General features: G+C 39.1%; 2 protein-coding genes across 3 annotated transcripts in view; both read right to left on the bottom strand.

Moving 5' to 3' along the window:
• Window positions 1-6,640, bottom strand: part of Rsbn1 (round spermatid basic protein 1) — a 53,905-nt gene extending 47,265 nt beyond the window's left edge. For both annotated transcript variants that reach the window (XM_052730276.1, XM_052730277.1), the window contains exon 1: window positions 5,812-6,640. In XM_052730276.1, the coding sequence (XP_052586236.1) occupies window positions 5,812-6,514 (703 nt within the window). In that variant the 5' untranslated portion in view covers window positions 6,515-6,640. The remainder of the gene's footprint in view (window positions 1-5,811) is intronic.
• A 1,220-nt stretch (window positions 6,641-7,860) lies between these two features.
• Ptpn22 (protein tyrosine phosphatase non-receptor type 22) overlaps window positions 7,861-25,625 on the bottom strand; it is a 62,328-nt gene continuing 44,563 nt past the window's right edge. The window contains exons 17-22 of the mRNA XM_052730275.1: window positions 25,187-25,270; window positions 20,753-20,830; window positions 20,133-20,248; window positions 18,615-18,645; window positions 13,220-13,297; window positions 7,861-9,984 (exon numbers count right to left, since the gene is read on the bottom strand). Of these exons, the coding sequence (XP_052586235.1) occupies window positions 9,920-9,984; window positions 13,220-13,297; window positions 18,615-18,645; window positions 20,133-20,248; window positions 20,753-20,830; window positions 25,187-25,270 (452 nt within the window). The 3' untranslated portion in view covers window positions 7,861-9,919. The remainder of the gene's footprint in view (window positions 9,985-13,219; window positions 13,298-18,614; window positions 18,646-20,132; window positions 20,249-20,752; window positions 20,831-25,186; window positions 25,271-25,625) is intronic.

Here is a 25,625-nt window from a genome sequence, read left to right as displayed (position 1 = left end):
ATAAATGAGACTATATATATATATATTTATATATACTCACTATATCCCAATAATTCCCCATTTCTACCACAAAAACAAATCAAGTGTTTCTATCTATATCTTTCTATTTTCTGAGACAGGGTCTTGTTACAACTAGCAATCCTTAGCCTCCCAAACACTGGGAATCACAGAAATGTGCTATCACACCCAGTATCTTTTGGGTATCACAGAATACTTCTACATGATAGCAGTTAAGAATGGGGTCAAAACTGAAAAGCAGAAAAGCTAACTATGAAGACTCACATAAGAGCAATCCTGGAGTTTAATGACAGCGGAGTCGAGAGCTAGGCAATCATCTTCCTGTGCTTTCCTTAATATAGTAAGATCACAGTTACTAACCAAGAACAACTACAAAGAAACTATTACTTTTGATGACATACCTTTGGTCTGTGCTTTTATGGACCAAAGAATACATGTAGCTATTTAGGTAGACTGAAGCATACTGCTTACAAGACATAACAAATATTTTAATATTTCTTAATAAATATCAATTCCAATGTACATATCAGAAAAAGCAAACTGGATCCTGAGGTGTTTTGTTTTTTTTTGTTTGTTTGTTTTTGTTGTTGTTGTTTTGTGGGGTTTTTTGTTTGTTTGTTTGTTTTGTTTTTCGAGACAGGGTTTCTCTGTGTAGCCTTGGTTCATGTCCTGGATCTCGCTCTGTAGACCAGGCTGGCCTTGAACTCACAGAGATCCACCTGGCTCTGCCTCCCGAGTGCTGGGATCAAAGGCATGCACCACCACCACCTGGCCTAGGTGTTTGTTTTTAAGAGACTAATATTCAGTTCTACCATTAGAAAATTTCAAGCATGTTACTTCATCTCTGAAAATCATTTTACTTCCTATTTTGGAGCAAGTATTTAAATACCCAATTTTTCTTTTAACTATTTAAGAGCAATGCCAGATGTCTGAAGTGGTAATATCTGAAATTAGCCTATACATGAATTTGGACTGAGTACTGTTGGACTGATGTGCAGGAACACGTTCTTAGTCATGTTCCATGTCTCAAGTCAGAGGTTACCAACTCTCTCTGAAGAGAACACAGTAGGCTCTGTGGAGCATATGGTCTCTGCCTCAACTACTCCTACTCTGCTACTATAATGCAAAAACTGGTATAGACAGTATATAGAAATGAACAGTTGTATTCCAATAAAAGTTTATCTGTGGACATAGAATTTACATCCCACATGGTTTTCATGTGTTTGAGGTTTTCCCTATAATCTGAAAGATGAAAAAAACCAATCTTACCAACTTGTAAAATAAGAGCAGAACTGATTTTTGTTTTGTTCTGAAACAAGGTGTCAGGGTCCTAAGCTAGCTTCAAGTGCACATGTGGCAAAGGATGACCCTAAACCTCTGACCCTCCTACCTCTCCACCTTTTAGGTGCTGGGATTACAACCAATGCTACCACACCCAGTTTTGGGCAGAGCTGGGGACTGAACCCAGGGTTTTGAAAGCTGGGCAAGCTCTCTACCAATATACCTGGCTGGGAACATGCTCTGTAACCTATGCTGGCCTGAAACTTCCAGTCTTCCTCCCTCTCCACCAGTTGTGCTGGTTAGGTTTGTCAACTTGGCATACTCTGGAGCCATTTGGGAAGAGGGAACCTCAACTGAGAAAATGCCTCCATCAGATTGAAAGTCTACGGGACATCTTTTTAATTAATGACTGATGTGGGATGGCCCGGAGAGTACCAAACCTGGGCAGGTGATCCTGGTGATGCAAGAAAACAAACAAACTATGGGAAGCCAGCTTGTAGCACTCCATCGTGGTTTTTGCTTCAGTTCCTGCCTCCAGGTTCCTGCCTCGAGTTCCTGCTCCTAACTTCCCTTCATGGTGGACTATGAGCTGTGAAATCAACCCTTTCCTTCCTGTGCTGCTTTTGGTCATGCTGTTTATCACAGCACTAGAAAGCAAACCAGGACATCAGCTGCAGAAGTGACTTTATAAGGGTGAAGAACAAATCATGGAAGAACAATATGCTTTTTCTAAAAGTGCTACAGTGACTGTTTGTCTAGAGGACACCTCCCTGTCAAAAAAAGAACCACAACATAATCTTACACCTGTATGAAATTAACTCAAATGGACCACAGATTTAAACACAAAAAATAAAATTATAAAGCTTCTATGGGGAGAATGACACCCAAAAATGATTCATTAAAGAAAAGTCAATAAAACGTTGCTAATTTTGCAGTGTGAAACACCTTGTTAAACCTAGAGAAAGGCAAGCATAATAATTTGCAAACCAAATAGTAGATTTTTTAAAAAAAGTATATCTGTAATATGCAAGTAATTCTCAATAAAGAATTCTAAAAGTATTTTTTAAGGAAATTTGGCACCAAAAAAAACAAAAACACTGAGAAATAAATTTTACTGATGAGGCTCTATAAATATAGACCAAAAAAAAGTTGCTTAATATCCTTAGCCATGAGGCCATAATAAGATAATCACCTCACAGCTACTGAAACTACTAAAATAAAAATAGTTACATTACAACACCAGATACTAACAAGGATGTAAAAAAAAAAAATTATAAGTCACTAATAGGAATGTAAAGAGTACACTCAAGAAAACTGTATGGCAACATGATAAATAAATGAATAAATAAATAAGCAAACCCTGAACATGTACTTACCACATGACCTAATAAGAACATTCCTCAAAGAAATAAAAAGTTGCTTCTGAATGGGAAAAACTATGAATGGGAAGCTTTATTTCTAACAGTCCCAAACTAGACACCAAAATGTCCTTAATATTCAAGATTCATTGTACACCCTTGCTGAGAATACTATCCAGTATTGAAAAAGTGAGAGCCATTGACATGGATGATCTCATGCTGAGTTTAATAAGCTAGCTTCAAAAGACCCCCAAGTATATTATATTCTCAAATGACAAAATTATAAAGGTAGAGAACAGACTAATGGTTGTTACTGGTTAGAAACAGTAGAGAGGGTAGAGAGAAGACATTGCCTAATGCTACAAAGGGAAACTACATGAGAGATCTTTCCGGAGTTTTGTGCCTTGTTTACAGTGGTGGTTACACTAATCTACATATGATAAAATTGCACAGAACCACACACACACTGTACCAATGTCAACTTCCTGGTGTTGGTATTATACAATAGTTATGTAAGATATTACCAATGAAGTAAACTGGAAAAGAGAAAGGACTGCTCTATGGTATTTTTTGCAACTTCTTGTGAATCTATAATTATTTCAAAATAAATTGAAAATTCCTAAAAATCTTAGCATAAGCAAAGGATGAGATTCCTCTGTAAACAACAATCTACTTCTTTATTACAGTTATTTACAGGCCCAAGCGTAGTAAAAATAAAAGCCAGTTTTAACAGCCAACCATGAGCCAAGCATTATTTTAAATGCTTTCCATACACTGCCCCCACTTAATCCCTGTAACAACCATATGAATGAAATACCCAACTCCATTTTACAAACAAGGAAACTGGGGCTAAAGAGAGATTAATTCAATCCTGATCACACAAGTAGACACTAAAACCAAAATTTACTTCCAGAGCCATCCCTCCTGAACCTGCAGGTAACAAAAATAAACATACTAATTTTTTACAAGTATTGGTCCAACTATGCAAAAGGCTTGTACTAAACAATGTTAAGCCAGTTTGTCTTCTGCACGAGCTTCAGAACTCTTAAAATGCCAGTGCATTTTAGAATCTAGACCACTACAGTACAGGTCTCCTCAAATACACCTGATTGGAGGGCCCTATCTCCCCCAGAATATAGATAGAGTATGTAATACAATTATCTCTAAACCAAAGAGAGTGTTCAAATGGCCTAATTTTAACCCACTTCTCTTCTTCGTGAATTGTCAAAGGGCTGTGCAGTCCATGTACATAGTAGCCATGAGCTGTACACAACATGTTATAAATTAGAATAAAATAAAATTTCAGTTTCTCAGTCACACAGCCACATTACAAATCTGTTTAAGTACCACATATGGCTACCATATTGGACAACACAGATCGAGAACATTTACATCATCTGAGAAAATTCTATTCATCAATATTAGAGACTTGTTTTGTTTGATTTTAAAAGGACATGGGACCTGTACAGTCTTCAGAGAGGCCCACTGTGAATTATTACACCTGTCAGCACCACCTTCCCCCATAAAGGGAGACAGAGATCTCTGATCATTTCTAGGCGGCTTACTGACTGCCACCAGAATGAGAATATCAAGGCACAAGGAAAAGGCAAGCAAAGGAGGGGAGAAAAGGGAGCAGGGGGAGGCAACGCTGGGCAGACCGGAGCCGAAGCTTGAACTAGCATTTAGGAGACTGGGTTCTATGGCAATGATTTTTTTTTTTAATTTAAATTTCATCTTTGGTAATGAGACCAATGTAGATGAAGTCTCTTCACTATCTTGGGCCCTGGTATTCTCTCCTGCAACACAAATTTAAAAGAAATGATTATTCAAAATTCACCGTAGCTGTGTTATGGACACACACCAAGGAGAGTGAGGAATAAGGGTTAAAAAAAAAAATAAGATACTCCAATATGCAAAATAGTTGCATCCTGGAAACTAGCATACCAGTCAGCCTGCACAGTTCTATTCCTGAGAATGACATCTGGATACCACCAAAGGAAAAAAGATGCAGTTCTGTCCAATGAAAACTTATTATTTGCACTTACACACACACACACACACACACACACACACACACACACACACACGTTAAAAAAAAAACTGGTTAGCACTAAGCCCAATTATATGGGAAAAATGCAAGACACTCAAAACTTTAGGTTTAAAGACTAGTTCACTAACATGTAATAACTGAAGTGGCCCAGTATTCAAACACATGTTAGTGTATTAGCATGTTACCAAGATTATTGATATTACAAGTTATAAATATCAAGTATAAATACGACATAACCAAAAGTACACTTCATTTCTTCCACAAAGAATATAAATAGATGCTACAAGTATCTGGCAATAGAAGACACCAATTTTGGCCAACCTAATTTCTCTCAAAACCACACGTAGTCCTGTATTTTCCATGTGAAATACCTTTAGGACTGCTGGAATCGCAGAGATTCTCAAACAGTGCTCTGGCAGAGTGAAATAGAACTAGACTCTGTATCTACATCCCACTGCACGCTTCCTTCTCTTCAGAGAAAAGATTGGTCTACTTTGTAGGATTCAAAGGGCGATATAAACCTTCCTCGGACAATCGTTTACCATACTAAGAACTAAAAGGGATAATATCAAAATTTTTTCAGCTATTTTTACCTCGTCTAGCTGAAAATTAAATACCATAAATGATTTTTTTTTTTAACCTCGCTGAAGCTAAGGCAACCAATGAGTTGTGTAACCTCTTTGAGAATTCAAACTCAGAGCCCAGAATCAAACCTGTGAATATTTTGGTGCCGGGGATGAGAAAAACTAAAGATTTCCAAGAAAGAAAACAAGAAGGGACTTTCAGTGACAAGCCTTTACTTTAGTAAATCTGGTTTTAGTACCCCACCTACTAATCCGATGCCAAGCACCGCGCGGCGCGGAAACCCTGCCGAATTTGAAAATAAACGTTGCAAAGGCTCCGGGGGACTGCAAACGGGGATGGAAACTGACAGCTTGGCCTCAGAGAGAAGCCTCAAGTAGGTCAAACTGTGGCAACCGGCTGCAATCCCGAGTCCACTTCAGTGGGTTCAAGGGAGTAGAGAGGCGTCTTTCAGTCCTAAAGGGGCGGGATATGGGCACTGAGACCTAGAAGCCCGAGCCCCGGCGGTTCGCCTGCTCTCACCTCTCTTGGGGGCCTTGATCAGAGGCACCCCTCCGCTCCTCTCGCCGTTTTCCTGCTTGTCCTTGTGCTTGAGATCGCCCGGAACGCAGGCGCCGGGGTCACCATCGGAGCCGCGGTGGTGATGGTGTTTGTGCCGCTCCTTGTGGCCCTTATGCTTGGGCCCGGCCGCGCTCACCGTCAGGGGCGAGAAGGTGAAGAGGGCCGAGGTGCCCGGGGCCGGGAGCGGGGCAGCGACAGCGGGCCCGGCGGGCGCCAGTGACGGTGGCGGCGGAGGCGGCAGGAGCAAAGGCTCAACAGGGCCCGGGACGGTTGGGGCGGCATTCGTTGGAGGCAGCGGCCCGGGATGTTGGCGGCTGCGACGCCGCCGATGAGGGGGAGCGAGAGGGGGGTCCTGACTCGGCCGCCCCCGCTTCTCCTGAGAACCCCCACTGCTCGCCCGGCGTTGCCGCTTTACTCCCCGCGGCGAGACCCCAACATGGGATTTCTCCTTCCCCTCTTTGTCCGGCTCCTCCTGCGCCGCCACCGCCCGTACTACGCGAACCGCTCCGACCTGCGCAGCCATTTCACCCACAAACATACATTTAAATGGCCCGACCGCCCCCCCGTCCGCGTTTCGCGCAAGCGCCGCCCGCGCAGGGCCCGCTGGGCATTGGAGTCTCTCCCCCACCCTCCACTGATCCGTCCTTCTCGTAGAGCTGAACATGGGGGAAACGGCAGTTCCGGCACCTCTCCGCAGACCTCGCCAACCGAGCTTCTATTGTAAAGCGCCCTGGACGCGCAAGGCCTTGCGGGAGTTGTAGTTCCACCGCCCGCCGCGTTCCCCAGCTCGCTGAGTGGAGGAGCAGAGAGGGAGCGTGCGCCCAGGCACGCTTCGGGGGTGCGACGCAACTGCCGCCGGCCGGCGATTTGCCGCCAACCGCCCTAACGGCCCAAACAATGTTAATAGCTTTCGGAGTCTGGCGGTGTGTTCAGGCGATCCTCTTCCAGCGGATCCTCTTCCAGTGGTCCTTCTTCATCGTGCTCGGAGTAGGTGGTCTCCATAGTGACTTTTCAGTTTCGTATTTCTCTCATAGCCTTTGTGAGGTAAAAGAATCTCCAGCCTTTACTCTTGACAAACGACTAGGAAAAGAAATTCGGAATATGTAAAATGACGATTTTGCTGTAAAGTATAGCAGGGCTGCTATTCAGAAAAAAAAAAAAAACTGAACAATTTTCGGTGGCATTGCTGTGGTTACAGCTACAGGCTTAAGGCAGGTGCTAGGAGTCCCCTGAGCGCAGCCCCACCTTGCCAGAGTCACATTTCCTTCTATGGTTGGAAAGGTAGAATCCAGCATTCGTGTGGAACATTCAACCATAGTTAACGAAAAGTTCTCGATTTAAATTTTTAAAGTTTTTTTCAATCCATAAATACAAATTTGCAAATGTGAAAAGCGTTGTCAACCTAACTTAAACACTTAAAAAATCGTCCCTGTTCGTCAGGAGATAGTGTTTACTCAGAAATTCATTTAATAATTGGCTACAGTGATGTACTAAGCATATGAAAAGCACTTGGTTTAACACCACTAGTTCCCAGAATAGTAACTTAGGCTGAGTGAACTTCTGCAATAAAAGTTATGGTTTAAAATAGAGTTCTTGAACACCTGCTGGGTATACATTGTACTACAATAAGCAAGTAACAATACCTTTCAGTTAGCCCTAGCATTGGGGTTCCTAATGAAAATTATTAAAGCACAAATAACACTGTTGCTAGGCTGTATTTTCTTAAGTAAAAATATCAAATTGATAAGGAAAGTAAAGCGAATCCTTTAAAATAATAAAGATAACTTATTTACTGTGGAAAACTAGACTTGAAATTTAATTTATTTAGGAGAATCCATAGTTATACAGAAATACATTTTAAAAACTACCAGTACCTTTAAATGATTATGAACATAAATTGCACATGTTTATATGGGGCCTTTTCTGTGAAGAAAACACTATCAAAAAAGAATTTTAAATAATTTTAAAGTGCTACCGAAGTAACTGCTGTTGATTACTTTTCTAGAATTGGTAAATGAATAACTGGTTAAAATTACTAGTTGGACATTGTTATAGCAATATAAAAATGATCACTGCCATTGTTTGCACATCATTCTCTTTAATATTTCTTTTCCTTCTAGTCTACACATTTGGGAAGACAGGGGAGGTATACTCCATTTTGACAAAAATAACATCCTGGGAACAGTCATTACCACAACCAGTTAATTTTGTACTGCAAACACAGGCAATGGGTTTTTTTGTTTTGTTTTTCTTTTCTTTTTTTTTTTTTTAAATAAAACCTTTTAACACCTGTAATGCCAGCATTCTGCAGGTTGAAGTAGGAGGATCATTAGTTTGAGGCCAGCCTGGGGCTTCATAGCAAGACCTTGTCTATTAAAGAAAAAAAAGTTTAATATTAAGGCAATGTAGAAATTTAGTTGAAGGGGTGGAGAGATGGCTCAGATAGTTAAGAGCGCTACTGCTTTGCGGAGGACCCTGGTTCAATTCTCAGAACCCACACAGCAACTCACAGCCAGTAATTCCAATTCAAGGGGATCCAACTCCCTCTTCTGGCCTCAATGTGCACTACACGTATGTGGTATATCTCCATACATGCAGGCAAAAACATTTCTACACATAAAAATATTTTAAAGAGAAATTTAGTTACGATCTAATCCTTTTTTATTTTTTTTATTAAGACATTTTCTATTCGTTTTACATACCAACCACAGATTCCCCTGTCCTCCCTCCTCCCACCCCCCAGCTTCCACCCCCAATCCACCCCGCATTCCCACCTCCTCCAAGATAAGGTCTCCCCTGGGGAGTCAGCCCAGCCTGGTATATTCCAGCCAAGGCAGGTCCAGTCCCCTCCTCCTTACACCAAGGCTGAGCAAAGTGTCTCAGCATAAGCACTAGGTTCCAAAAAGCCAACTCATGCACCAAGGACAGGTCCCAGTCTCACTGCCTAGGGCCCCCTAAACAGTTCAAGCTAAACAACTGTCTCACTTATCCAGAGGGCCTAGTCTAGTACCATGGGGGCTCCTCAGCTATTGGTTCATAGTTCATGTGTTTCCACTAGTTTGGCTATTTGTCCCAGTGCTTTTTCCAATCATGGTCTTGATATCTCTTGCTCATATAATATCTTTCTCTCTCTCTCTCTCTCTCTCTCTCTCTCTCTCTCATCGATTGGACTCCTGGAGCTCTGCCTGAGGCTTGGCCCTGGATCTCTGCATCTGCTTCCATCAGTCACTGGATGAGGGTTCTATCATGACAGTTAGGGTGTTCGGCCATCCAATCACCAGAGTAGGTCAACTCAGGTACCCTCTTGACCATTGCCAGTAGTCTATAGTCTTTGTGGATTCCTGGGGACCTCTCTAGCACTCGGCTTCTTCCTATTCCCATGGTGTCTTCATTTATCATGGTATAAGATCAAATTCTCACAGGCCTATTAAAATGAGCATTTGTGCTGGGTTTGATTGTGTGCCTTTAATCCCAGCCCGCCAGAGGCCATGGCAGGAGAACCACTTTAAAGGTTCAAGACTAACATAGAAAGACATCATCTCAAAACAAAAATTCACATTTACAGAGAAAGTAAAATATCGGGGCTGGAGAGATGGCTCAGCATCTCAAAACAAAAATTCACATTTACAGAGAAAGTAAAATATCGGGGATGGAGAGATGGCTCAGCAGTTCTCTCTTCTAAAGAACCCAAGTTCAATTCCCAGCTGCCACATGGCAACTCACAACTGCCTGTAATCCAATTTCAGGGGATCTGACATCTTCACACAGACATACATGCAGACAAAACACAAATGTACATGAAATGAAAATAAATTATAAAAAGTAAAATAGAATAACTTCCAAAAATGAAAAATAAATCCATTTTGAAACATAAACTCAAGTTACAAACTTTATTGGTAATTCCCAACTAAATGTAAAGAATATGAAAATACAAGATTGTTGAAGTTTTTCACAGATAGCTTTCCTTTTGAAAGCTATTGACACAATATACATCATTACTGATATTATTATTATTATTATAGCAGTATTCTAGTAGTTTTATTTACAGGCACATCTGCAGCCAGTGTTCTTATAAATTCCAAGTTGATGGTGGATTCCTTGGTCCTTTGGGTTTTGAAAAACGATTTCCAAAACCTGGGGACAAAAAGCTGGATGAAAACGAGTACTTTTATGTAGAAATAAATTACTTGGATTTTAGAATACAACATTGAAAAAGTTAAGCACCATCTTTGATCAATTTAATAATAGACTGTAAAGGCATTATAGTAATTAAAGTTTAAATGAAATAAAATATTGTTTTTGCTGTACTGGAGATCAAACTAATGGCCTTGTATACCGTAAGGCAAGTATTCTGCCACTGGGCCACACCTCCAACCCAAATACTACTAATATTAAAATTTAGACCACTTACAGATTAACTAATGGTAATAATTCTATGAAGAACCATGATTATAGTAGCCTTCAATAACTGAGTACATAACACCGTTTATCTGTTGTACAACCACCACTGATCACAAAACAAATTTCATTTTTATAAAATTTGTGGTGATATTGTGTTCCCCAATATATTGTGCACCCTAATAAACTTATCTGGGGTCAGAGAACAGAACAGCCACTAGATATAGAGGCCAGAAAATGGTGGCACACACACCTTTAATCCTAGCATTCCAAAGGCAGAGATCCATCCTGATCTCTGTTAGTTCAAAGCCACACTGGAAACAGCCAGGCATGGTGACACATGCCTTTAATCCCAGGAAGTGATGGCAGGAAGCAGAAAGGTATATAATAAGGCGTGAGGACCAGGAACTAGAGCCTCTTTGGTTAAGTTTTTGGGCTTTTGAACAACAGTTCAGCTGAGATCCATTCGAATGAGGACACAGGCTTCCAGTTTGAGGAAATGAGATCAGCTGAGGAATTGGAGAGGTGAGGTGGCTGTGGCTGGTTCTGTTTCTCTGATCTTTCAGCATTCACCCCAATACCTGGCTCCCGGTTTGTTTTTATTAATAAGACCTTTTAAGATTCATGTTACAAAAATTAAGCACTATTATTTATGTGCTATTACTAAATCTAGTTCTGTATCTATGCAGCCACAGAAATTCCCAAGTTTATTAAAATATTATGTTTCCAAAACTCAGAAAATAAAAAGCAATCCTGAAAGAAATAACTGTTAAATAAGTTTTCATTACTTTTCTTCCTGAAATGTACCTCCCTTGCCTCCACAAAAAAAGAATAAGAAAAAAAACTTCACATAAAATAAAGGCTGTTAGTGGGTTCTTTCAAAAAGAATTTCAGGCTGATGATATTTATTCTTTGTTACCAGCAATATATGTCTTTTTCTTTGATTGTGCTAGATTTTCAAAGCATCTTACACTTAGCAACTTTGGTGCCTTAAATTGAAAAATGACGTGTTTGAAACTTAAAGGGAGAACAGAAAATGAAAAACTCAGAGATATGCCTAATACTTTAATTTCATCACCTTTCCTAGTAACTGCTTACATATATGACTACATTTAAGTCTAAAAAACAAAACTAGAGTAGGCCAGGTATGGTGGCAACTGCCTGTAATCCAAATACACGGGGGATTAAGATAGGAGGATCACAAGTTCAAAGCCAGCCTGACATATGTAGCAAAATAAACACACACACACACACCCCTGTATGCCAGAGCTGAAAGAAACATTTAATATTTATTAACTAGTGATTTTAAATGTTGGGAGAAGTGTACAGAGCCTATTTCATATACATTTTACTCCACTGAAAATAAAGAGAAGGAAAAGTATTCAGATTAAATAGTTCACACATCAAACCCATCTCCTCAGCACAGGCACCTTAACTGTAGTCCAGTACACTGGGAAGAGGGATGAGGACATGATACATGACCGCTTAGAACAACGAAAATTTCAGATGCCTTTATTTGATGTGATTCACTAGCCAATTCTTAATATTTTTGAACAGCTTTACACTACTGTTTTCTGCATATGGGTCAATTCAGGAAAAGTAAACCTGAACCACATGCTTCTTTTTCTTTCAACTTATTGGGGGAAAATGAGATAGAATCTCCCTATGCAAGTCCAGCATGGCCCTGAAGTCATAATCCTCCTGCCTCCACCTTCCATGGGCTGGGATTACAGGTGTGCATCATCAGAGCAACTTAAATATTTTTAAGTAACATATTCTTACAACTTATATTGCCACTATTAAAGGGAGAAATGAAATATAAGTGATGCTTTCAAGTACACAAACTGTTAAAATTCAGGCATGTTTGAAAAGAAGCAACATGGACACAGCTAAGATTTTATCCCAGGGCCACAGCAATGTAAAGTCAGATGGTCCGTACATCACTCGAGTGACTTAGAGAAAAGAAGGAAGCAGAAAACTTTTGTAACCCGAGGCAAAGTTGCATGTTTTCTTCATAGTCCATACAATGTCCTATATGAATGTTTTTAAGTAATTTTATACAAATCTTAACTTTTAAGATGTAACAATTGAAACATTGAGTTAATGAAATGCAAACCGCCGGGCGGTGGTGGCGCACGTCTTTAATCCCAGCACTCGGGAGGCAGAGCCAGGTGGATCTCTGTGAGTTCGAGGCCAGCCTGGGCTACCAAGTGAGTTCCAGGAAAAGCGCAAAGCTACACAGAGAAACCCTGTCTCGAAAAACCAAAAAAAAAAAAAAAAAAAAATGAAATGCGAACCAAATTTTTTTTTTTTAAAAAAAAATGAAATGCAAACCAATTTTTTTTTTTTTTTTTTTTTTTTTTTTTTTTTTTTTTTTGGTTTTTCGAGACAGGGTTTCTCTGTGTAGCTTTGCGCCTCTCCTGGAACTCACTTGGTAGCCCAGGCTGGCCTTGAACTCACAGAGATCCGCCTGGCTCTGCCTCCCGAGTGCTGGGATTAAAGGCGTGCGCCACCACCGCCCGGCGCAAACCAAATTTTATAGCTAAAGAAATAGAGCATTTCTAGTAAATATTTTCTCAAATGAGACAAGAACTGTAATGACAGAGACTGCTCCCTCATTTTCTGCTTCTTCCTCTGAAATAAAAGTCTATTTGGGCAATTGTATGTCTGCCTAGCAGTATTACAGTTTCTGATCTTCCTACCATCTTTAAAATTAATTTGTTTTGTGTCTATTGGTGTTTTGCCTCCACGTCAGTGTGTGCACCATGTGCTTGCAGTACCTGCAGAGGCCAGCAGGGGGGCATCAGCTCCTCTGGAATTGGAGTTACAAACAGTTGTGAACCACTGTATGAGTGCTTAGAATTGAAGCTGGGTCCTCTGGAAGAGTATCCAGTCCTCTTAATCACTGAGCCACCCCTCCAGCCCCAAATTTATATACATTTTAAACTTTGCTATAAAATAATACACATACCAAAATTCAGAAAGGAGCTGGAATTTTTTGGCTGAACACATTCTGCAGGCTTGCTTGGTGGGGAAGAATTGCAAACACCTGTAATCAGAAGAAAACTATGTCGAGTAAGAATGACAACAGATTTAGATTACTGTTTATTTGCTTGCATGATTATTGAAATCCCAAACAATACTCCAAAATGAACATATCAGTATCATGTTAAACATGTTCAAAATTGTTGAAAGTATATTTTTATATTAGAAGTATTATAGGGAGAGGGGGAAAAGTCTCAGTCTATAGGCCTGAACTCACTATGTATCCCAGGCTGGCCTTGAACTTGTGGCACTTAATCTGTTTGCAAACAGAAACAGATTATGTCACAAGACACAAAACTAAAGAAAATTGTCAAAGGAATGGTGTCGTGGAATATTACTTTAACTATATAAAGGTGTGTTACATTTGCTTATGCTGCACTTGTTTAATTATGTAAAGGTGTGTTGCTGTTTCACCTTGCCTGCCTAAGGCACCTCCTCATTGATCCAATAAAAAGCTGAACAGCCAATAGCTAGGCAGTAGAGGGATAGGCGGGGCTGGTGGGCAGAGAGAATGGGTAGGAGGAGAAATCTAGGCTTGAGGAATAAGAGAGAAGAGAGAATGAGGGAGAAGGAGGGGAGATGTGCGATCAGAAGCCAGGCAGCTGACAGCCAGCCAGACACAGGAAACAGAAAAGTAGGACATACAGAATAAAAGAAAGGTAAAAAGCCCCAAGGCAAAATGTAGATAAAGAGAAACAGATTAAAACAAGAGCTAAGATAAGGCCAAGCATTCCTAACTAATAATAAGTTTTTGTGTCATAATTTGGGAGCTTGTTGGTGGCCCAAAACAAAATCCACTACTTTAGAATTCACCTTTGGCTTTGGAGTTTATCTTTGTCAAACTCTGATCAGTTTATATTAATTTATCTATGGCAAGCTGAGGTTTTTCTTATATTGTCCTCAACTCCTAAATCTCTTACTTTGCAGCAATTTTTTTCTCATAGGTGGTTTTAAGTTAGAGCCATAGTCTCTCAAAGGCATTGTTATGTTGCTTCATTTGCTGCTGTATTTACCATGTGTAAGGCTAAAATTGTGTGTGTGGTCCTAACACCTTAATATAAACATATACCAGTTTCTACCAAGTTTTAAAAGGAATTCTGTAAAACCTAATCTACATTATACATGTGCATTGTCTTATAGGAATAAAGGTTTCTCAGGTTTATGTAAACTTTCTCAAAAACAGCTTATAAGCAAGGAGAAATTACTACACACTTTTTTATTTGTTCTTAACATTTCAAAATGCAATGTGAGAACTGCATATATATGTTTACAAATAGGTGTGTAATATTGGACTTCTAGAAACATCTAGAACATTTCCTTTCTGGAGGATACTTGAATATTAATCACTAGAATACACAGTAGATTTCAGTTGTTTCCAATTCAGTACATACTAATACTTTGTGTCAAGAGCTGGGCTAGGAACTGAGGGTAGACAGGAATATATTGGGTAAAGATAGGGATGTGCAAGGATGTCAATAATCTCTACATGTGAACTGAGAGAATATATTTGTCCCAAAGAATACTGTTTATTTTTTCTTTCTTTTTTTTTCCTTTTCTTCCTTTAAATTTTTTTTTACTTTTTTTTTGCACACTAGGTTTTTGTTTTGTTTTGGTTTGGTTTGGTTTTTGCCATAGGTGTCGAGTCCCCTGGAACTGGAGCTACAGACAGTTGTGAGCTGCCACGTGGGTGCTGGGAATTGAACCCAGGTCCTCTGGAAGAACAGTCAGTGCTCTTAACCACTGAGCCATTTCTCCAGCCCCTCTTCCTTTTTTTTTTTCTTTTTCTTTTCCTTTTTTAAAAAAGGCAGCAAATACTCAGCAAATATATATTAGAGGGAACTGATATTTTACCTATGGCTTGTCTCAAGTTATTTTTATGCTGCCTGCTCAACATGTATTCTCCAGATAAAAACAGCTTATTTTTTCCCTTTACATCCTCCCCAATTTTCAGTTTCCACACGTCAAGTGGAACTATTTCTACTTGTAGAAGAATGAAATGACTAATAACTTGGGCCGGCTTCCATTGTTGGTACATTGGCATGGTCACACCAGATGTTTAGGTCTGAGTTCATTACTAAGTAATCAGTGACCACATGTAACTATGTGGCTAAATATAAGACATATTATCTTGCCTAATTGGAATGTTAAATATACTGTTAAGAATCGATTCAGGCAGGGGCAAATGAACCAGGCCAACATCAGGCCAATTTACACTAGTCATCAGACTGTTGCTTAAGCAACCAGGAAGAAGCTAATTCTTTCCATCAGAAGCCTGAAACCACATGGTAAAAAAATTCACCTATGAGTAAGCTTATAAAACGAAACAAAGCTGGGGCTAGAGAGATGCCTCATTAGGTAAAGTGCTTGCTGAGCAAGCGTGAGGCATTGAGTTCAGACATCCAGAACCCAGGTAAAAGGCAAGGCATGGCAGTCATGTGCCTACAATCCCAGCATGTGGGAAATGAAGAGAGCAGGATCCCTGGAGCTCACTGACCAGCTAGTATAGCCAACTGGTAAACTCTCAGTTCAGTGAAAGACCCTGTCTGAAAATAAGGTAGATACATGATTAAGGATGACGCCTGACATCAACCTCAGACCACACATGTACATACATGTGTGCATACAGGCATACACACATACATACACAAGAATGACACAAAGCAATATGGAATGAAAGGTCAACTACTTAATGAATTATTTGAATTCTTAGTTACAAGACAATGTTTCTCTTATGCTCCAGTTAGCCTAAATTGGACATTCTGTCACTTGCAACTATAGTATTTCTGAGCAATTAAAATGTCTCATTAGGGCTCATCCGGTAAAGCAGTTTGCTGTGTAAGTCTGAGGACATGAGCTTGTTCCCTGGAACTCATGTAAAGGTAGAAGTGGAAAACCAACTCTACAAAGTTATCCTCCATACACAAGTTGACATATGTGCCCCCATCATACATGCATGTGTACACACACACACACACACACACACACACACACACACACACACACACACGATATAACAAAATTTACTCAAAATTTTTCCCACTAAAAGTGGGCATCACTGGGCATCATGGTTGGCAACTTCCATTCTTGTCACCTGTAATCCACTCTTCATATAGCAACCAGGATAAAACCAGAGTGCATAACATTTCTGTCTAAAACCCTCTTATGGTGTCTCACGGCACTTAAAATAAACTCTACTCAGCAAGACCAATAAGAATGTAACTACTACTCTCCCATCTTTTCAGCCTCGCCTTACTGTTGTAGAATATTAGTTTAAGATGTGTTACATTTGTTTATGCTGTGGAACATTTGTTTAATGATGCAAAGATGTGTTGCATTTGCTTGACTCTGTGAAACTGTGTTACTTTGCCTGTCTAAAACACCTGATTGGTCTAATAAAGAGCTGAATGGCCAATAGCTAGGCAGGAGAGAGAATAAATAGAAGGAGAAAAAGAGAAGAAGGGGAACAAGAGGAGGAGAGGAGGACTCCGGGGGTCAGCCACCCAGCTCCACAGCAAGCCATGGAGTAAGAAGAAAAGTATATAGAAAGTTAAAAGCCCAGAGGCAAAAGATAGATGGGATAATTTAAGAAAAGCTGGCAAGAAACAAGCCAAGCTAAGGCTGGGCATTCATAAGAAAGATTAAGTCTCCATGTATTTATTTGGGAGCTGGGTGGCAGGCCCCTCCCACCCCAAAAAACAAAGAGTAATAAAACAGCCAGCTACACCTTTTTTCATTGTCTCACAATTACTCGTGTGTTCTTTGATAGCATCTACCACAATGTTATTATGTATGTACTTGGGAACTCGCTGAATTTCTCAATTGCTCACTAGTCTTAAGTTGCACAAAATCCTAAGAGCTAGTATTATCACTGTCGACCACCATATACCAGGTCCCTTCCACAATGTCTGGCACATAGCAGGCATTTAACAAATATTCATAGAAATAAAGAAAAAAAAAGCAGACAGAAATTCTAGCTCAAAATAACAGATAAAAATGCTATTTTCATTAAAAACTTCCCTGCAGACTACTAAGAGATCCAGATTGGGAAAGAGCAAGGGGAATTCTTGGGTCATGAGTATCTGGAAGGGCGGAGGACAGGTAGACAAGTCTAAGCTAATGCAGGTCTAAGCTCCAGGGTCATTGTGAAGGCTTGACACTGTTCTTAGCCACCAAAGAATATCAAATGAAAGTAGCTGAAAAACAGAAATACAGTCTAGCCTGCATTTAGAGGATGCCCTGAGAGTTTTTACATGAGAAAGAAGGCTTAGTCTCCCACCGTATCCCAAAGATCTGCCAGCATAAATCTACCTGACGTTACTGTTTCTTTGATATCCCCAAAATAGTGCTGTATCTACAGAAAGAAAACCGAGTGTTTCCTAAACAAGCTGATCAAATTAACTTTGGCTGACTGTCCAAGTCAGTCACTCATTTGTTTTTTGTCTACTTAATTTTCCCCATTACTATACTTTCCTTTTGAAATGTTAAAAATTCTCCTTGACTAATTCTAGGGGGAAAGGCATGTTTCTCAACCAGACTTTAGCTATACTGGAGAAAAGATTATTTCAGAGGTCAGGTATGATGGTAATGCTGGCAAACTATTGAGAATCTGAACTTTATGGGTAGAAAAATAAAGGACAAGTCTTGAAGGGAAAAGTAACACTCAACTGTCTACCTGAGATTTGCTTTTCAAAATTTCCCTGGTGTTCCTTGTCCCTCCCCATTGTTCCAGTATATATCAACTATTCAGTCCTTCCTGACCGACCAAGTGGGTCCCATTTAAGAGTCATACCATTGTGTTTTATAGACCTTATAATTGTACATAAGGTGTCTAAGAGAATTTCCAAAACCTTAAAGAGCCCGTGGGTTTTTATTTTCATTACAATACAGCAAAATAATAAGCAACAGACTTTTGCTGCTGGTAATACATGTGAAAATGGAAATGTGTCAAGGCTTCACTTGTTGCATCAAGTCAACACATTTGTTTCACAATATGCTTTGCTGTTACTGTGTCAAAGAAAATATATCGAAGGTTAGACTGCTAGGAGTTGTAAAAAACATATTTACATCTAAGCATCTTGGTATGGGTAGACAATCCAAACACTGTAGTTATTCTAATTCTGTCTGTAAACAGAAGCCCGACATTAGCCTGATGGAGCCCAGCAAGGTCAAGGCCTGGGTGATCGCTCTAACCCACAGGTCCATAATGAAGTTCAAATAGGGAATGATGTCGTTAACTTTTCTCATAGGGTGATTATACCAAAAAACTGTGTAAATTTAAAAGTTTTAGATACATTCTAAAAAATAAGTACAAATGAACTTACTTTTTTTCATATTTCGGAAAATCTTTAAACTCTATAAAAGTGAAGAAAGGGGGAAAGTTAATATTTTCCTATAAAGTTCAAAATGCTTTAGTCAACTAAAAACACAGACTTAACAGGATTAGTTTCCTTAACAATAGCCGTGAAAATGCAATTATTTTTCCATCTTACATCTTAATTCAATATAGAATTACCACGTGATTCTGTCTTGCTATTTTACCATATGCATTGTAGTACATAATCTAGAAACAACGGGACAGAAGGCCAGGGGTAAAGATGCGGGCGTCTCTCCCTTCGCTGGGGTATTCCAGAACTGACTACAGCCTCTGGGGGTTGCTTTGCTCTTCAGCCATGTGCTTTTTGCCCATTCTTACTTTATATTATGGATTTATAGCAATTCATCATATAGTATACAATACCCTCTGACTATGGTGCTAGTCACAGGCATTTTTCTCTCCAATTTGGTCTTTATCTTTGATTTTCAGGCAACTTCACTGTGCAGAAATTTTCTGTTTCATTTAGTGGAATGTGTGTATCCTTTTCCTTACTGCCTTCCAAAGGCCATTCATACTCCCAGGATTACAAAAATATCTTACCAAAAAGTACTCTTGTAACTTAGGATGTTTTAAATAGTTGTTGAGTCCTTTGGGGGGTTGTTTTTCATTTTCAGATTTAAAACAATTAGACTGATTCATTATTTTGTGTGTATAGATGTTTTGCCTGCATGTATGTCTATGTACCATGTATATGCCTGGTGCCCAGGGAGAGCAGAAGAGGGCATCAGATCCTCTGGAACTGGAATTATAGACAGTTAAGATCCCCAGTGGGTGCTTAGGTCCTCTGGAAAAATTGAACTCAGGTCCTCTGGAAAAGCAGTTAGTGCTCTTAATCTCTGAGCATCTCTCCAGGTCCTGTTTAGTAGTTTTATGTATATGTACACATTTTAACATTTAAATCTTTTAGCTATCTAGACTTTATCCTGATGTCAACATGAATTGTAGATCCTAAATATTTTCTACATTATTACTTATTTAGACGAACAACTTTTTCTGAGACATGGTCTCACATATCTCAGCCTTGAACTTCTGATCCTCCTGCCTCCACCTCCCAAATATTAGGATTTGGGTATTACAGATATGCACCACCCTGGGTCACACTCTAGGCTTTAGGCAGGCTCTAGGCAAGCAGTCTACTAACTGAGCTACATTCTCAACCCACTAACAATTATGAAACTATCCATCCTTATCCCTTGATTTGAGACACACCATAATGTACTAAATCCCTACACATATGTGGACCTATTCTGAACTTTTTCGGTAGATGATGCATTTATTTTAATATACTAACATGTTACTGTAATTACTCTAATTCATTCCATAGATTTGCTTTCTGTTCATTTTGACTGTGAAATCAAAACTCCGTTTAATAAAGATGCTTAATGTAATTTTCAATCTTAATGCTGTAGAGGGAAAGCCTGTAGTAAGGGAAACTCTGAGATGTTTTCTAAATCTCTAGTCTTACTTTACTCCTTGTGAAACTTTTTCCAGGGGTCTTCAATGTTTGTTTAGAAGATGTTGAGTTCTCCATGGTTTCAGGATAGCTAGTAGAGTAAGATTCTATGGATTGGGCCTGTAAACCTTAACAAAAAAGAAAAAAGAAAGAAAAACATTTTGTTGTAAAGTTTCTTAAGCCTATGACGTAAATATAGGTGTATATTCAAGCTTGGCCTATATGTTTTTCCTTCTTAGGTATCATTTTCATTATATATCGTAGACTTTAAAATTTATTCTTTTATTTAATCATTCTTTGTACCTTTCCATGTAAGACTTACTGTTTTTAACTTAGTTGTTTTAGGTTTTTTTAGACAGGTCTCATGTGTGGCCCTGGCTGGCCTGGAACTCACAGAGATTTGCCTCTGCCTTCTGGCACACCACCATGCCCAGCCTTGTCTATGTTTTTATGAGATAGGTCTTAAACAGCTTTGGCTGTCCTTAAACAATGTGGCTAAGGATGGATGACCTTGAACTCTTCTATCTACCTCTCAAGTCTGAGATTACAGGCATGCACTACCACACTTAGCTTATTTTAGACCTTTTAACATTTCATTTTATAACTTTTTTTGGAAAGCAATACCAACTTACAGTCTTCATCAGCAAGAAGGAAGGACTCTGGAGTTCTTTCTGGGAGTGGAGGTGGAGGGGAACCATCCTGATGTAGATCTGTAATAAGAAAAGTATATAGCAAAGCAAAGAAATCCACCAATTAAAAGTCGGGTCAGGACACGTTTTGTGGCTGTGTAATTTTTGCTGTTAGTCCATTGTAGCCTGCAATTGCTGTCCTGGTTACTTTTCCTGTTGCTGTGACAACATAGCCTGACAAGAACAACTTCAGGAAAGGGGTTAAGTTGGCTCGTAGTCCCAGTGTGTATAAAATCATGGGGGGTAGTCCTGGTGGCGGGGACGCAAGCTCAGCTGGTCCCATTGCACACATGGTCAGAAAGCAGGGGGTGGTGGATGCTGGTTCTACTCAGCTGGAGTTCTTATTCACTGACTAAGATGGCCAGCAGGTATGTATGTGTAACACACGTGTGCCTGATCCCTGCAAAGATCAGAGGAGGGAACCACATCCTCTGAAATGTGGTTATGGATGGTTATGGATGGTTATGAGCCACCATGTGGATGCTGAGAACCAAACCTGGGTTCTCCAGAGGAGCAGCCAGTGCCCTTACCCACTGAGCCATCAATCTCTCCAGCCCCAAACACATGTATTTTTGTTTTGTTTTATTGAGACAGGGTCTTACTTTATAACCAATGGTAGCCTTGAACTCCTGGCAGTTCTGCTGCAACTTCCCAAGTGCTGGGGTTATAGATGTGAGCCACCATGCCTGTCTCAGAAAGTAGTTTGTTAGTTTGGGGTTGTTGTTTTTTGTTGTTGTTTATTGTTTTAGTTTGGCTTGGGGTTTTTGTTGTTGTTTGTTTGTTTGTTTGTTTTTTGAGACTGAGATTCATTATGTAGCCCTGATGGCTTGCAATTTGCTATATAGGCCAAGTTAGATTTGAACTCACAGAGATCTGCCTGACTTCACCTCGTAAGTGTTGGGATTAAAGGCATGTACCATCACGCCCAGCCCTCAGAAAGTGTATTCTTTAATTAAGGTTATATTTTTGGTAATTTTTAGTAGATTGGTAGTTTGAATTATAGACTGCTCCAAAAGCTCATGCTTTTTAATATCCACATTATAGTACATATATATATTTGAGTAACATGATAATATGAATAAATATGCTAATGACAACTGCAGCCTATGCTAATGTTTGCAAAGTACCTATGAATTCCCAGTAGATGTTACTCAGTTTTTTTAGTATATAATATAAGCAAAACTCAGGAAAAAGAGGAGTAATAACAAGTTTTTAAAAAGTGAGTGCAGTTAAGAGCACTGATTGCTCTTCCAGAGGATGTAGGTTCAGTTCCAGCACCTACATGGCATCTTACAACCACCTGTAATTCCAGATCCAGGGGTTCCAACATCCACTTTTGTTTTTTGGGTGGAGTGGGGTTATGCCACATTGTGGTTTTCACTTGCATTTCTTTGATGGTTAGTGATCCTGAATATCTTTATCTCTGTTGGCCATAGTTATGTCTTCTTTTGAGAAATATGTATTTAGATATACTGCCAATTTTTAAATCAGGCTACTATATTTTTTGCTGTTAATTTTTTTGTATGTGCCTTACACATTTTGGTCAATATCCAGAATATCCTATTGAGACAGGATTTTTTAAATTTGAATCACTAAGTCTGGGCATGGTGGTGCACTCCTTTAATCCCAGCACTGAGGATGCAGAGGCAAGCGAATCTCTGTGAGTTTGAGGCCAGCCCGCTCTACAGAGCAAGTTCTAGGACAGCCATGGCTACACAGAGAAACCGTGTCTTGAAAACACCAAATAAACAAATAAAAAACAGAATGAAATTTGAGTCACTGTAGTGCTGAGCAATGCTGTACTTGTCAGATACATAGTGAACAAAGGTTTCTAAGTTAAAGACACAGGTTGTTGCCTTTGCTGCATGAGGCCTTTTATTTGGTGTAATTCCACTTGTCTATTCTTGCTTTTATTTCCTTATTGTTTTATTTTTAATGTCCTGTTCAGAAAAGTCCTTGCCCATTCCAAAGTCCTGAAGTTTCTTCTAGTCAATTCGTAGTTTTAGGTCTTATACTTAAGTATTTAGTAGATGTTGAGTTATTTTTGGTGACCTGTGAGAGGTAGGAGCCCACCTTTGTTATACATGTGGATACCCAATTTTCACAGAATCATTTATTGAAAATACTGTCCTATTCTATCCATGTTCATAGCATCTTTGTGAAAAGTCGGTTGGCTATAGAAGCATATGTCAGTTTCCCTAAGATATGTATCTGTTCTTCTGGTTTGGGTGTCTCTTTTATGTTGGTACCTTGACATTCTGATGTCTCTGGCTTTTTGAAGTCAGGTAGGATAGTATTTTTCTGCTTTGTTCTTTTTACACAAGATTGTTTTAACTACTTCAATTTTCAAATAGCCTATCTGACATCATGTTTTTGTTTGTTTCTTTGAAGGATCTTGCCTTTACTTTGTCCATGACAAAACAAAATTGTCAGTCTGGGAAACCCAAAAATAAATCAAGACAGCAGAAGCTGTTTACAAGAACTATGAATTTTCCTGAGGTGAATTACTCTAACTAAATGAGCTGTTTTACAAAACAAGTTCTTAGGACTAAATGTCACCTAAAGTCAAGAGAAGTCTTTACCTGATTTGGGACTTGTGAGTTTCACACTCTAAATATGTGAGAAGGGAAAAAAGTGAAAGAATAATATGTACACACAATACAAGTCTGAAGCAATAAATGCCATTTAAAAAATATAGTTCATGTAACTGTAGTGATAACAGCATTTCTTAATTCATAAGTGTGCTGAATCATAAAAAGGCGTCCCCAACTCTTACAGTGATTTTTCATAACTGCCATATGGAAATTAGTTCTAAATCGATCTCCTCAGGAATTAGTTCTTCCATAATTTAGAACATTACCCTAAAAATTTATTTGGAGATAAGTTGTTGAAATTATGATTACTTTATGGCACTTGAAAAAGGATGAATGTTCTTTGCTATATGAGTTTAAAAGAAGAAAAAGAAAAATACCATTATGTGTATCCATACTATTACCAGTGATTGTAATAACAATTACATTAATTTGTGACTTTCCACCATCACAATTGTGGGAACTATTTTTTAATTCAGTACTAGGGATTAAACCCAGAATCTTGCCGTGCTAGACAAATGCTCTACAACTAAGCTACATTCATAGCCCTGTAGAAACTTCTAAATGCTTGTCTTAGCTCTGAAATCATTGTATATACTTAAATAGTTGGTTCAAAGAATATCTAGAAATACATAACAGATTATCAAAAATACAGATTTTTCTTTTAGAATCAGGAAACATTATTCCAGGTGTTCATCTTACATAATTTGCACATGTCATTAAAAGTTCCTATATGTGATTTCACTGCTAACACAATCCAGCCCATGAAGTGAGTACAGTGAATAATCTGACTCCTTAGAAAACATTCATTTTTGCCTTAGCTGTCTTAGGAATCCTCTCAAATGTTTTCTCTTTCACTGGACCTTTCTGATTACTCTCAGTCTGAAAGGCTCTCCTGTCTTTCACATATCATTGATATATATGGTCTTGATATAATAAACAAAGATTCATATACACATCCTGTACTTCAAACGTAAGCTTCTTAAGAGGGAGAGATGTATCTTGTACACCTTCCTTATCCCACATATCCTCCAGCATGTTGTTTTACATTTATAATTTAGTTAACTATTGCATGACAGTTGTTAAAATGAAGAGAATACAGTCTGGAGAGAGCTCTGGCAGGAGACCTGGGTTCAGTTCCCAGCACCCACCTAGTGGCTTACAACCATCCACAACTCCAGTCCTGGGGGATCCCATGCCCTTCTCTGACTTCAATAGGCACAAAGCACACATGTGGTACACATATATACATACAGGCAAAACATTTGTGTAACTAAAACAAAATCAATATGTCTAAAAAAATAAAATGTGTAGAATAAACTATAGTCTGTTAAATACAAATGAATTGAGTCAGACGAAAGTTGATAAAGTCCCACAGAGCTGTGGGTCTTTGAGTCAGATGCTCTACTCCATTCCAGTGAGGCTCCAATTCTTACCTTCACCACCAAGGTAAGGACTCAGTAACACTTGGTGAGAATTCTCCTGCAAGAAAGTGGATATGCCCGGTTCTTAGGAATGGGATTTTTGTTTGTTTGTTTTTTGAGATAGGGTTTCTCTGTATAACCACCCTGGCTGTCCTGGAACTCTCTTTGTAGACCAGGCTGGCCTCGAACTCACAGAGATCTGCCTGCCTCTGTCTCTCAAGTGCTGGAATTAAAGGCATGTGCCACCACAGCCCAGCTGAATGAGGTTATTTTTTAAAGAGACAAATGGATGCTCAGCAGCACATAGAACACTGGAGGGACCTGGGAAGGAACACACTTTAGACTTACTGTATTGTACTCACCAGCTTCCTCAGCCACAATAAAAGACTCGGGTGTCCGTTCAGGGAGCGGAGGGGGAATTTCGTCATCTATCCTCGGAGAAGTCACTGTCCAAATGACAGAAATGTAATCACAATTTTGTAATGAGAACAAAGGAGATCCTTACATCCCCATCTAATCTAAATATAAATTTAACAGATTTGTATGTGCTTACTCTAGGAAAAAGAATGAATTTGTTTTTAGGTAAAAGCTTTACTTGATTTTTGAAGTTTTTACTGGGTTTAAAGGTTTAAATATCCCCGAACATTTTGTCACTGTTAGGATGGTTTGGATTATTTTCTACATAACTCTTCCCTTTTGTTTTCTATAGAATTCACAATAGGATACTTTTCATCAGCTAAACATTCATATACACAAAAGGTGAAAAAAATCCTTTTTCTATTCCATACAGAATCCAAAATA

The sequence above is a fragment of the Peromyscus californicus genome, unplaced genomic scaffold (genome assembly GCF_007827085.1).
Source record: "Peromyscus californicus insignis strain IS unplaced genomic scaffold, ASM782708v3 Scaffold_9__1_contigs__length_137607984, whole genome shotgun sequence".
Taxonomy (NCBI): domain Eukaryota; kingdom Metazoa; phylum Chordata; class Mammalia; order Rodentia; family Cricetidae; genus Peromyscus; species Peromyscus californicus.
This window is presented reverse-complemented; position numbering and strand designations above follow the sequence as displayed.